The following is a 12,217-nucleotide window of genomic DNA, read 5'->3' as shown; positions in this document are numbered from 1 at the left end:
CCCTCAACGCGCGCGCGCCTTCTCCTCACCACTCCTCTCCACGAGTTCTCCTCTCCACGAGTGCCTTCTCCTCTCCTTCTCCTCTCCACGAGCGCCTTCTCCTCTCCACTCCTCTCCACGAGCGCCTTCTCCTCTCCACGAGCGCCTTCTCCTCTCCTTGCCGCGTGATCTCCTCTGAACCCTAATCTCGACCCAAACTCCTCACGCAAAACTCCTCACGCCGGCCCAACTCCTCCAAGTCGAGAGAGATGGGATCAGTTATGGTGTAGTAAAGGGATCGCACGGGGGGACGAGCGTGGTCTACCTTTTTGTGCTGGCCCCATTTTCGATTTTGTAACCTATCTATCATAAATAATTTTGTACCGTGCAGGCCTTCCTGCTAGGGTTTTGCACAGGGCAGAGACTTCCATCCCAATTCGTAAACTAAGCCAAGGTAAACCTCTCAACCATTTCCTTCTCTTCAACACCCTTCTTGCTGATCTGGTTGGTCAATTTTTGACAGAAAGTAATGTTAGAAAGCAGTAGTTACTTACCTCTGTTCGTTGTTATATTAGGTCGGCAAAGGGTCCTGCTTTCATTGTAGAGAGAATAGAGCTGCTGGATCTTGGAGTTGACCAGAGTTTTAATGTTCCAACGATCTCATCTGGTTGGCTAGCTGGTTCTGGTTGGGGGTAACATCTAACAAGTGTTGTTCTCATCGTTGCCTTTCATTTCATTTTTCCTTTGTTGGAATTAACAACAAAAGAACGAACTTTCTTTCTTTCTTTCTTTTTTCCAATAATGAAGTTTTATCTTGTTGTTAAAATCTTATCAATTTAGTTTGCAGATTACAATTTTTGCATGCGATTTTCTACATGGGCAAATATAATGCTTTAGTGTATAATTACATATCGGATTTAATTAGACTTCCAAAATTATGTCCTGCTTAAAAATGATCTGTTTTTCAGCATAATCTTTGTGATTTCTTGCGCATTTGAACCTAACTTAGGATTATATTTAATGCTTCATATATACCTTTATTCTTGGTTGGTACTAGGAATTTTTACTATTCAATTTTACATTTTGTTATTCTTTTAAGCAATAAAATTTACTCTTTTAGCTAGTGGCACAAACATTTAAAGCATGCACATGCTCAATAAGCATCAATCTAGCCACACAACCTGTCATACTCCATGCCTATCCTTTCTCTATATTGTAATATTCCCCTCATTCAGGGTCAGGGGCATAGGTATACTCATTAATCAAGCTCAGTTAATAAGCTTGCTTCTAACATGATAAAATAAGGAGCTAATTTAAACCAGAGTGTGATCCCCTTAAGCTAATTTGTAGTGCCTTCTTTCCTCCTGTAAGTATTTTTAAAATATATTTCCTCTAAGAACCCTCTAATTGATTCACATTAAATTATTTCACATTTGTTATTTGATTTTTCTTTGTTGTAGGGACTGAATTATGTGATGATAATGACATCAATAGAGCTATTATGTGGAAGAAAGGACGCCAACAAAGGAGGAGAGTTTGAAGGTGAAGATTTGGTGAACACAGTACACAAGATTGTAAGTAAATTTTCATGTTCTTCTGATAATGACTTCAATATATCTTCTAGTTTTCGAGAGTAAAGTTGCATGCATGCATACCCTTTGCGTGAGGAAGCCAAGGCAAGCAGTGCAATGAGGAGTTTAACAGCCATTCCTTGCATAGCTTGAATTCTCAGTACTAGAGCATGTATTGAGGAAGTAAATGGTGAATGAATGCATTGAGAGCTTAGAGGTGACGGGTTTATATAGAACAGATGTGGATTTACTAGGTATCTAGGTTTGAAATGTTCTTACTTGGAGAAGAGACCAAGTCGAAAAGTCTATTACATGCAGTGGTTTCCTTTTGCTGCAATCAATTAATGGTGAATGCATTGAGAACTTAGAGGTGATAGCTAGAGTTTCTATAGAACAGATGCAGATAAATCAACCAGGTTTGAAACGTTCTTGGCAGTAAGCAATTTGTAAGCTTCAGTAACCCAAGGGCCAGTAAAGTTGTTCCCCAGACCACTGCTCTGAAGCTTCTATTATGTTTTCCCACTTGATTGGTGACAAATAAAGCTCCTTGTCTCCTTGAGCATTCTCTTTGTGCTGTTTTAGTTTGAATTAAAGCATAAGATTCATGAATCGAAACTTGAGAGGTTGGGAACAACTTTACTTTTGATTATTCTTTCCTGCAACTCCAGACAATTAGCTTCAATTATGTGGTGGTCCAGACAATTCAGTGATCTTAATATTTGGTAATATTTGGTCTTTGATGCTCACGACAGAGTTCCAACGCTGCATGATTACCTTGTTCAAGCAGATTGCTCGCTGCCTCAGTAGCTCGCATTTTCAGGTTTGTTTCATCATTGATATTCCTTCTTTTTAGTGTTCTATATTAAAAGGAAATACTAACTGTCGATGAGATTGTTATCCTCTTGCTTGAACATGAACCAAAGTATATAAATTTGACCTTTTGATCCGAAAGTATAAAAAAAGTTAATTGGATACTAGTTTTTTATTTTTTTTTTGCAGTTGCATTTGTTGTATTTTCATATGTTTCTCAGTGAACTTCTAAACAATTCTTTTTTCATTAATTTATTAAGGCTTATTATAAGTTTCAGTTTGATGGTGCAAATTGTTTTCTTTTGTAATCCATCTGTTTCTTCTTTGGTTTAGGAAAGTTGAAGTGAATCCCTTGATTTGGAGGAGCTGTCAGGATTAGTACCATGGATTGGCTTGGGCAATCTCAATATTTGCGTCAAACTGTCTTCTGGCCTTCCCTATCATCTGCAGTATCTGAGGTATACTATGCACATTTACCGTGAATTTTCCTTATTGAGCTTGGGCTAGTGACGGTTACGAATGTATTCTATTTCAAGAACCGTATAAGCAAGTGTTCGTGCATCTAGTTTTATAACAATGCACTTCGTATCTTTGATCTAAAAAGCTTCTGAAACAAGTCATCTTCTCCAAGCATGCCCTGCTCAACATGCTAGTCACCTACTGGAGTCATTTCCTCGATGGCACGGATGAATACCTGAAATCCATCCTCTACTCCACCATTCTTTGCCACTCCTCAAGCCGAAACAACTGCAAAGGTAGAGTCAACATCAAGTATTACATTGTACCTGGCTACAAGAAGACCGGGGCCGCAAAATCCAATAAAGACAGGTCAAACATCAAGTAGCATTTTGTAACTTATTCCTCTTAGGTTATATGCTTGGTTAATATATATGCTTAGAACTTGTAAAGACAGGTTAAACATTAATATGCTTGGTTAATATATCCATCTACAGCACTCCCGCTTTTTCCTCTAAATATGATTTTCATTTAGCACAGAACTAATGCCAATTTTTTTATTTTGATGCAGTGTTTAAAGAGCTTGAGTAGAAGTTGGCCCTAAAGAAAACTTGTCAGTTACGATATAAACACACTTACGGTATGAATTACATGTATATATAACATTGACATATTATTTAGTACGAGATTTACATGTATGAAAGTTTTCATACAAAATTTCTTGATTGCCTACAACCCCAGGTGTGCTGATGACAAGTTGAAGAAGATGGCTCTAAGAGTGATAGCTGAAAGCCTTTCAGAAGAAGAGATTGCTGGACTTAAAGAAGCAATTCCATGCGATCCCCCGTTTGAGATCCCAGAAGGGCCCTCGTACACTTGTCGTGGCCGCCGCCGGCATTTCTAGTGCTGTCTCTGAGGCCATGGCCGCCAAGTGGGCACAGAAGACCGTCGTCGTCCCTGCTCAGAGGCGCGGATGCCATCTCATCACCCCCAAGGTTCAATCGCCCCCAAATCTGTCTCTTTTTCTTCCGATCATTTCTTGATTTTATCTCCCTTATTAATCAGTAAAAAGCAATTTTTTTCCTGTTGTGTTTGGAAAATGATCCACTGGTCAATCGATAGATGCGTTTGGTTGTACTTGATCTCTTATATTTCTTACTGATGGACGCTCGATGTATAGGAAAATGTGATGAAACATAACTCGTATGCTTCTGGTGTTGTGCCAGATTGTTGAAGAGATACAACAAGATTTGTCGGGCTTCAAATGCGGCCTTGCTCATCTTTTCCGTGAGTTTTCGTTGACTGCGATTACAATTTTATTAAAAACAAATTGTCCGTTGCATTTTGCTGCTGTTCTTCTGATCAGAAGGTTAAATACTTGTTCAGTGCAACATACAAGTGCTTCTCTCACCATAAATGAGAATTATGACTCTGATGTTCAGAGCGACACTGAAACATTTCTGAATCGGATTGTGCCAGAGGTGATATTCATAGATCCCTTTAGTGATTACTGCAAAATATAGAATTGGATTTTTTTTTTTTTGACGATTTACTTATGATTCATCCTTTGCTTATTGTGTTAGGGTCGATCTGCACCGTGGAAGCACACATTGGAAGGTGAGTAAACGTGAAAATTGCAGCCTCCCAATTTCATTAACACCCAATACTGAAATAGCCTTCTTTCATCTCTGGCAATTGCCAGAAAAATCAGTATCAGCTGATAAAGCAGTTACGATTTATTGAACTGCTGTGCTGATCTTGGCATTAAATATTGTAGAAGAGCTTATGATTGCCATTCCCTATGTATAATTCTTCTAATCAAGCGACCATCCTTCTCGAATAATAGCAGCAAGACTATTAATCATGCTTTATCTTTCTGTTTCAATAAGACAGGAATGGTTCTTCTCTTCTTTAAGGAAAGCACACAATTGATTTCTCTCCATTTTGAGGAAGCATAGAAACTTGTTCTATTATGTAGCACTTCACACTATTAGCTTGTAACTTTTGATCATTTTGTTTCAATGTGATGTATAGGTTGCTCTCTACTGGATATGGATCCTTTAAGATTAAGTCCAGCAATCTTAAAGAAGAGTCAATGATGAGGTTTTGTAAAACTTGTGTGTTTGAAAAATTATTGTCATGAAGTTAAGGATAACTTGTATGATACAAAATTAATTAGTGGATCAATATGTATACATTTTGTTTGTATAATATAAAGTTTTATTTATTTGTTAAATAGTCTTATTATAAAAATGATTGTGGTTGTGGATATTCAATTATATGTAAATTTTGAGTATTTTTTATAATTTTTGCTATTTAATTAAGAAAAACACTATTTTTTATAAATTTAAAAAGACAACGTTTTTAAGTAATAAAAGACAACGCTTAAAAAACAATGTCTTTGAGACCAACCACAACGCTTTTAAAGCGTTGTCTTTGATATGTGCATTTTTACAACAACATCTATAACAACGCTTTTTAAGAACGAAAAGACAACGCTTAAAAAGCGTTGTCTTTGTGACCAACCACAACGCTTTGTCTTTGATATGACTTTCTACAACACCATCTACAACATCACTTTTTAAGTACATACGACAACGCCAAAAAAGCGTTGTTGTTTAGCTTTTTTCTTGTAGTGTGAGGCCGATGAAACTTGACCGTTTGAGATGAACAAGTCCAATATAAACGTATTCTTCTTCACAAAGATTATACTTAATGATAGAGCTATCAGACGGGTCGACTCATGCGACGGGACAAGGCGAGCCAATCTATTATCTTGGCGGGTTGGGAAATTTTCAATCCTACCTAACTTAAGGTGGGTTACGGGTTAAATAGGTCAACCAAAAAGTCCACCAAAAAAAAAAATAAAATAAAAAAGTCTACGGCGAGTCGGCGACTTAGGTTGGCCTGTGAATTGCTCATATGATGAAGAGAAAATGTTCATGAAGCAAATTGAATTTAATGCCAATTACTAAGGAAAAGCTGTCAAAACAAGTTAAAAAAGTTTACCATAAAAATGATTAATTATAAATTAAAAGAGCAGCAAGTGTGCTCTTAACTCCGATGAACACGAGAGAAGCGCCAAGGGACCTCTATGATTGTTCAAAGTGCATGAACAACTGCTTTAGCATTTTCTCAACTAGTGGGCTAACCCAAGCCCGCTGCGGGCGGGCCCATGTGAGTCACGGGCTCATGCGGGCCAACCCGCCTAGACCCGGCTTTAAATGAGTTAATAAAATTTTAACTCAATCCACTTAAATTGTTTGACAAAGTAATCCATCAACAAACCCAATAATTCAAACTTATTTATTGAAATTCTTCTCCTCTTTATGAACTAATCTTATTGATAGTTGACTCAACTATAATAGTTTTGTTCTTATAATTTAGGTAAACATATATATATATATATATATATATATATATATATATATATATATATATATATATATATATATATATATATATATATATATATATATATATATATATATATATATATATATATATATATATATATATACCATTTCCACCCTCTATTCAAAACCCCACCCTCAATTGGTAATTTCTCAACTTTCCCAAATCTAAATTTTCCTAACTCGCGCTCCTTCCTTCGTTGTTCATCTTTCGCTCCATCTTGCTCCTACTAGTAAGCAAAGCAAAGGCGCTACAAGCTAAGCAACCTCATACTTGTTCTCAAGCTAGCTGGAAGCAAGATGAGCCACCACCGCAAACAAAGTTAACGCTGCTTTGCTTAGCACCCCTCTCCATTCTCGATCGTAAGTCTTTCCACTCTACCGTCAATTTTTCAACTCTGTATAATATTTTGTATTAAGATTTATCCTACAATGTACAAACCCTAGTTGCTACAATGTGTAGCAGCTACTTGGACAGTCCAAACAATATTTTCTTATTATTTTTTGTTATATAATTTACAGAAAACTTGTCAAACATCATTTTCCATATTTCATAATTAATGGTAAGTTGTTTCATTTTAAATTATAATTTCTTCTAATCCTAATATATTATTAGGAGTTATGCTACAACGTACAAGCCTGACACCTACTACAACGTGTAGCAATTACTTGGACAGTTAGCTGCTACACGTTGTAGCAATTATTTGGATATTTAGCTGCTACAACGTGTAGCGGCTACTCGTTGTAGCTAAATGTTCAAGTAGTTACTACATGTTATAATAGCTAAATGTCGAAGTAGTTACTATACATTATAGTAGCTAACTATCTAGGTAGCTGTTACATATTATAACAATTAAATGTCTAAATAGTTGTTACAACGTGTAGTACTTGGTAAGTAATTTCATTTTAAGTTGTAATTATCTCTAATCTTAATATATAATTTATACATGATTCTAAATGATTTATTTAATTAATATAGAGGAAAATATATGTTATCTTTATTAGGAGTTAGTCGGGTGTTAATGACACCTGGATAAAAGCATCTACATAAGTTAATCATTTTAAGGGTGCTATATACTAATCTTTCGAGAGTAAATAAGATGCAATAAGAGATTTTGAAACCTACAACGTACAATCTTACTATATTAGTAATCTTTTTTTGATAAAATTTAATTTTTTTTGTTATATAATTTGCAACAAACTTGCTAATTTAAGTTGTTTCAATTTCCCATAATTAATTCAATGGTAAGTCATTTTAATTTAAGTTTTAATTCCCTCTAATTCTAATATATATTGTTAAGATTTATGCTACAATGTAAAATCCCTAATTGCTATACATTATAAGAGCTACTTCGACAGCTAACTACTACACATTGTAGTAGTTATTTCGACAGTTAGCTACTACATATTGTAGCAGTTATTTTGAAGAGTAAATTGAACCTTTGAAAATGCAGCTACTACATTATTGAATGTGTAGCTAACTACTACACATTCAAGGTTTTTCTTAACCTTTGAAAATGAAGAAGATAAATTGATTACTCTTTGGAAGAGTAAAATATGCCAAAATTTGAGGAATTAAACTTAATTTAAATTGACACACTTGAGAAAACCATAAGAAATGCCAAGTTGGGATTTTGGTATTTTCTTAATGAGTTAAGGGCAAATTTAAGTCTTAATTTAATTGATTACTCTTTGGAAGAGTAAAATGTGGCAAACCTTAAGAAATTACACATAATTTAAATTAGCACAACTAAGGAAAGCCAAAAGAAATGTCAAGTTGCGGTTTGACATTTTCTTGAGAAAATGAGGGCAAATCTAGGATCAATTTTAGGTTCAGCTAAGGATTACGGATACTTATATATGTTATATAGGTATATTTTATTTATACTAATTTGCTATACTTTATTTGCCAACTCTACAACAAAAATGTTAAACGACAACACCACAAAGACAACGGTTTTAGAAGAAACTGTTGTAAATTTGGTAAAAGACAACGATTTTAGATAAAACCATTGTCTTTGAGCTCCCATAAAATACAAAAGACAACGGTTTTGTGAAAACCGTTGTCGTTGAGCAATATTTTTTTGAATCAACAACGCATTTTACAACGGTTATCTAAAACCGTTGTCTTTAAGCACTTTTTTAGGCGATACGACAACAGTTTTGTAAACCGTTGTCTTTTACTTTATTCTTTCGGTGTTTTTCCCTCTCTGTGAAAAATTTTTGGCGCCGTGTTTTCCGCCTTAGCCTTCCTGAACCCTTCTTATCCGTTTTTATTTCCCTCTCTCCATACGATCTCTTCACGCTCCTGCTGCCGAAAACCTAAGCATCTTCATTCAACCCCTCTCCGGCGAACCCCTCTCCACAAATTTTTAAGTGGAGAGGAGGTGGAGGAAGGTGATGAGTTTGTTCACCGGAACATGCGCTAATGACGAGAACTCGCCGAATCTTGTTTGCTAGCTTGACTGCGTCTAGGGCATGGTCGATGCTCTCTCTTTTGTCCGGTGGAAGTGTCATCAGGTTAATGTCTCCCTTCACCTCTTTCCTTTGCTTACTCATTAGGGTTTCATCTTACCTGCTTCTTGATGAGGATGTTGTCGTTGAGATCTCCGAACATGAACTCGTCATCATTGTGGAGGAGTTTGGGTGAGGGGGACGAAGAGGGGACGAACCGAAGCCAATCCCCAAGGGGAAAACCAAATCTCCGGAGCAAATCTTCTCGGTCATCTCGCCGTCGAGTGCATTCTTGATTTGTTCGCCCCCCAGTTTTTAGGGCTGCGTTAGTTGAGCACCGTACGATAGATCGAGATGTGGATTTCCTGGGCGACGCGGATGCGGGCCTCCTTCGGAGCTTTCTTCCTTTGGCTCGTCACTTTGGTCTACTTCACTCAGGTTCCCTTCCTTTGGCTCTTATTTCCGACCTTGTAGAGTAGGGCTTCTTTGTCGATTCATTCTTGTACCTGCCTTTTTGGTAGTTTTCATTGATCTTGTTTCTCTATAAAAGACGTAATTTCGATCGTCATTTTTATATACTTTGGTAGGGTTTCAGATCCTTTGTGTGGACTATAATTTCTTACCAGATGAAATACATACTGAAGTTATCGCCGTCTTCATCACAGTTTCTAGTTTCTGTTGCTCATTCTCCATGGAGTATCAAACCAATTTATGGGTAACCACTTAACCGTCTTGTGTTTGGTCCACTTAACCGTCTTGTGTTTGGTGGTTCGATGGATCTTATTGCCTGCTGCTTGCGTTGTGATTGATACTTCAACACTTATAGACAAATGATCTGCATTTTATGTTAGCAATCACATATTGTTAGCCAATTTATCTTATAAAATTGTTTTAGTAATCTGTACGCAATTCTAATTCATGACTCTTTTGTTGTTGATGTGCATGTTATCATGAGCTTGCTAACGGTTAAATTATACTAACTCGACGTGTTTATTTCTTTTGGAACATACTAAACTTTAAATGACTTGGTCTTTGTATATTTTCTCATAATAGATACACATAGCTGGACTCACAAGAGCATTTGGGCATTATGTGTGAGATCATACTGTTTCTGATATTGATGCATGAAGGTGCATAACTTGTTGAGCAACACAAGGCAAATATGTCAGTATAAATTTCTTAAAACATAATATTTCATATCAAATTGTTTCCATATTTGTGATGCTGCTAAATGCATTTCTATTACTTACATTTGTATTGCTCGTATGAATTAGCTTATCCACCCAAATCAAAGAATAAAGGAAAACAAATGTCAAACACGATTGTTCTCATGGTGATAATTATTTTTTCTTGTTGAACTCACACAGGATATTACTCTTGGTGTTTCCCTTGGTTCAGCAACCCAGATCTCCATGTTTGTTGTAAGGATTTAATTTGATGTAGCTTTGAAATGAAATGTTGTGTATATGTTAAAGAATAGCTTACAATGTACTAATTTGCCCTTTTAAGGTTCCATTATGTGTTATGGTGGCTTGGATAACGGGAATCAAGATGGATCTTGATCTTAATCTATTAGAAACTAGCTTATTGATCATGGCAATACTAGTAATAGCATTCACGTTACAGGTAACTCATTGGGGTATGCTTGTTAGTTACACTAACTTCTGTTGTTGTTTTTTAGTTATTTTGAAATGCTAGGATTCAACCAAAATTCTTCCTGCAAGACTCAACTAATGGTACTTTTACAGGATGGAACTTCACATTACTTAAAGGGGCTTGTTCCCTTGCTGTGCTACTTGGCAATTGGTGCATGCTTCTTTGTTTTCAAATCCCCACTTGAGTAAGTCTCAAAAAAATTAAGTCTCCTCCTTAAGTGCATCTTTTTCATCATTATGGTTCAAATTTATGAACTCTGATATAAATTTAACTGACGAATACATGAAGGCATCAGCCAACAAGTTCCATAACCAGAACAGCTGTAGTGATTGTGGCCTAGCTAATAGCTAGTAAAAAATGGTAAAATATTCTTCATAATTACCCATTAATTTCCTACTTGTTGGCTTTACTCTTGAATTCAGCACGTACTTGCTTGCAGAGTAGGAGCTGGCGAATTGCTGCTTCAACCAAACCATATTCCCCTGAACAAATTGAGTCTTACAATAACTTTTTTACATATACTTTTAATTTGAGTTTTGCTTAGTTGCTTTCGTTTACCTCATGACAGGTGATGCTGAGACGGTTTTGTCCTCGTAAGACTACTCTACTGTTTGTTATACGAGATAAAACAAGGGTGAATATTTTCATATGTGCATTTTTCAGCTTCCGTATTGGAGACTCCTAATCTAATGAAAATGAGTATTCATGTGCATTTTTAAAACAACAATTTTTAAAAACGAAAGCAACATATGGTATAGGTCACGAATATTTTCACTTGTGACGAGTTGAAATGATATCAGCTGGTTCTAACAGTTATACTGATCCATAAAATTGGTATAGTTAGCACAATTTGGTTTATGCCAATGTTAGTTCAGATCTTATTATAAGTTTGTAAAGGTTATATGAAAATGATTCACATGGTATAGGCCATCAACTAGCTGGTAAAATCAGTCTTGTTCAAAGTTTTGGACCATGGTCACTCTGGCTTGTTATGCCCAAAGAGAGTAGCACAAACAACACCACTAAATTAGAAGTTGAAGCTTAACTGAATATACCAAACTTGATTTCCTCTTGTTAGAGTCAAGTTTATTATGTTCTAGTGTACAATTTTGTTCATACCATTGTGGCTTTAGTTTTGCTGATAGCTTCATGCTATGTGATGGCCTTATTTCAGTCACAATTGAATGAGGCTATTTTAAGAGAGGATTATGGAGAAGCTGCAAAGCAGAAGTTGGCCATAACTGGTGCTACAAAAAGGATATTGTTGGAGCAGCATTGACTATTATGAATGTATGAAACTTGTCTTATACACTTATTGTATTTAATTTATATTCTAAGCACTCTTGTTGCCACAGAGAGCTATAGAGGAAGAGCGATACATCGATGCAACTTTCATTCATGATCATGTTGGGGCAGGACTGATCAGTTTATTGGAATTAACTTGTTGCCAATTCTTACATCATCTCCATTAAGCTATGCTTGTCCCAATTTTTTGGTTTCAGCTACATGAAGCTATTCACTCCATTGAGCTTTATTCATTTTGCTATATGCAAGGCTATAACAGTGGTTGCCAATTCTTATATATTGATTGAAAAAGAATCAGCAAGTGAGAAAAAAGAGTTCAATGAAATCCTACAAGTTGAAGATTGTGATGAGACTTGTTCATTAGTTGGCTATTGTTCATTAGTTATAAATGAAACTTATTTGTTTATTTGTATTGAGATAAATTTTATCTAAACATGAGACATGTTTCTTCTTTTGTGATTGTAATTCTTGTATAAGTAACATTTTGAATGATATTGATGTGAGAAATATTCTTTCTTTTGTGATTATGATTCTTTATTATATATTTATATTGAGATATAATATATTGGTATT

The 12,217-nt window shown here is 35.7% G+C and overlaps 1 protein-coding gene and 1 long non-coding RNA gene across 2 annotated transcripts; both read left to right on the top strand.

Annotated features, from left to right (window-relative positions):
• Positions 1 to 3,561: 3,561 nt before the first annotated feature.
• Positions 3,562 to 4,734, top strand: LOC121994222 (UPF0047 protein YjbQ-like). The gene is made up of 4 exons (XM_042548328.1): positions 3,562 to 3,811; positions 4,043 to 4,103; positions 4,203 to 4,297; positions 4,400 to 4,734. The coding sequence occupies exons 1-4, from the start codon at positions 3,737 to 3,739 to the stop codon at positions 4,439 to 4,441; spliced, it is 273 nt and encodes a 90-aa protein (XP_042404262.1). The 5' UTR covers positions 3,562 to 3,736; the 3' UTR covers positions 4,442 to 4,734.
• Positions 4,735 to 10,626: 5,892 nt separating this feature from the next.
• LOC121994221 lies at positions 10,627 to 11,552 on the top strand. Its single transcript, XR_006115644.1, has 3 exons — positions 10,627 to 10,699; positions 10,779 to 10,973; positions 11,514 to 11,552. It is a non-coding gene; the product is annotated as an uncharacterized LOC121994221 (long non-coding RNA).
• Positions 11,553 to 12,217: the final 665 nt, after the last annotated feature.

The sequence above is a fragment of the Zingiber officinale genome, chromosome 6A (assembly GCF_018446385.1).
Source record: "Zingiber officinale cultivar Zhangliang chromosome 6A, Zo_v1.1, whole genome shotgun sequence".
NCBI classification, from domain to species: domain Eukaryota; kingdom Viridiplantae; phylum Streptophyta; class Magnoliopsida; order Zingiberales; family Zingiberaceae; genus Zingiber; species Zingiber officinale.
The sequence above is the reverse complement of the archived record's forward strand: the minus strand, read 5'-3'. Positions and strand labels throughout refer to the sequence as shown.

Excerpts from the sequence above, each read along its gene's own strand:
- LOC121994222 (XM_042548328.1), top strand. The coding sequence starts at position 3,737 with ATGGCCGCCAAGTGGGCACAGAAGACCGTCGTCGTCCCTGCTCAGAGG. Across the intron at positions 4,104-4,202 it reads CGGCCTTGCTCATCTTTTCC|TGCAACATACAAGTGCTTCT; the intron begins GTGAGTTTTCGT and ends ATACTTGTTCAG. Across the intron at positions 4,298-4,399 it reads TGAATCGGATTGTGCCAGAG|GGTCGATCTGCACCGTGGAA; the intron begins GTGATATTCATA and ends TTATTGTGTTAG.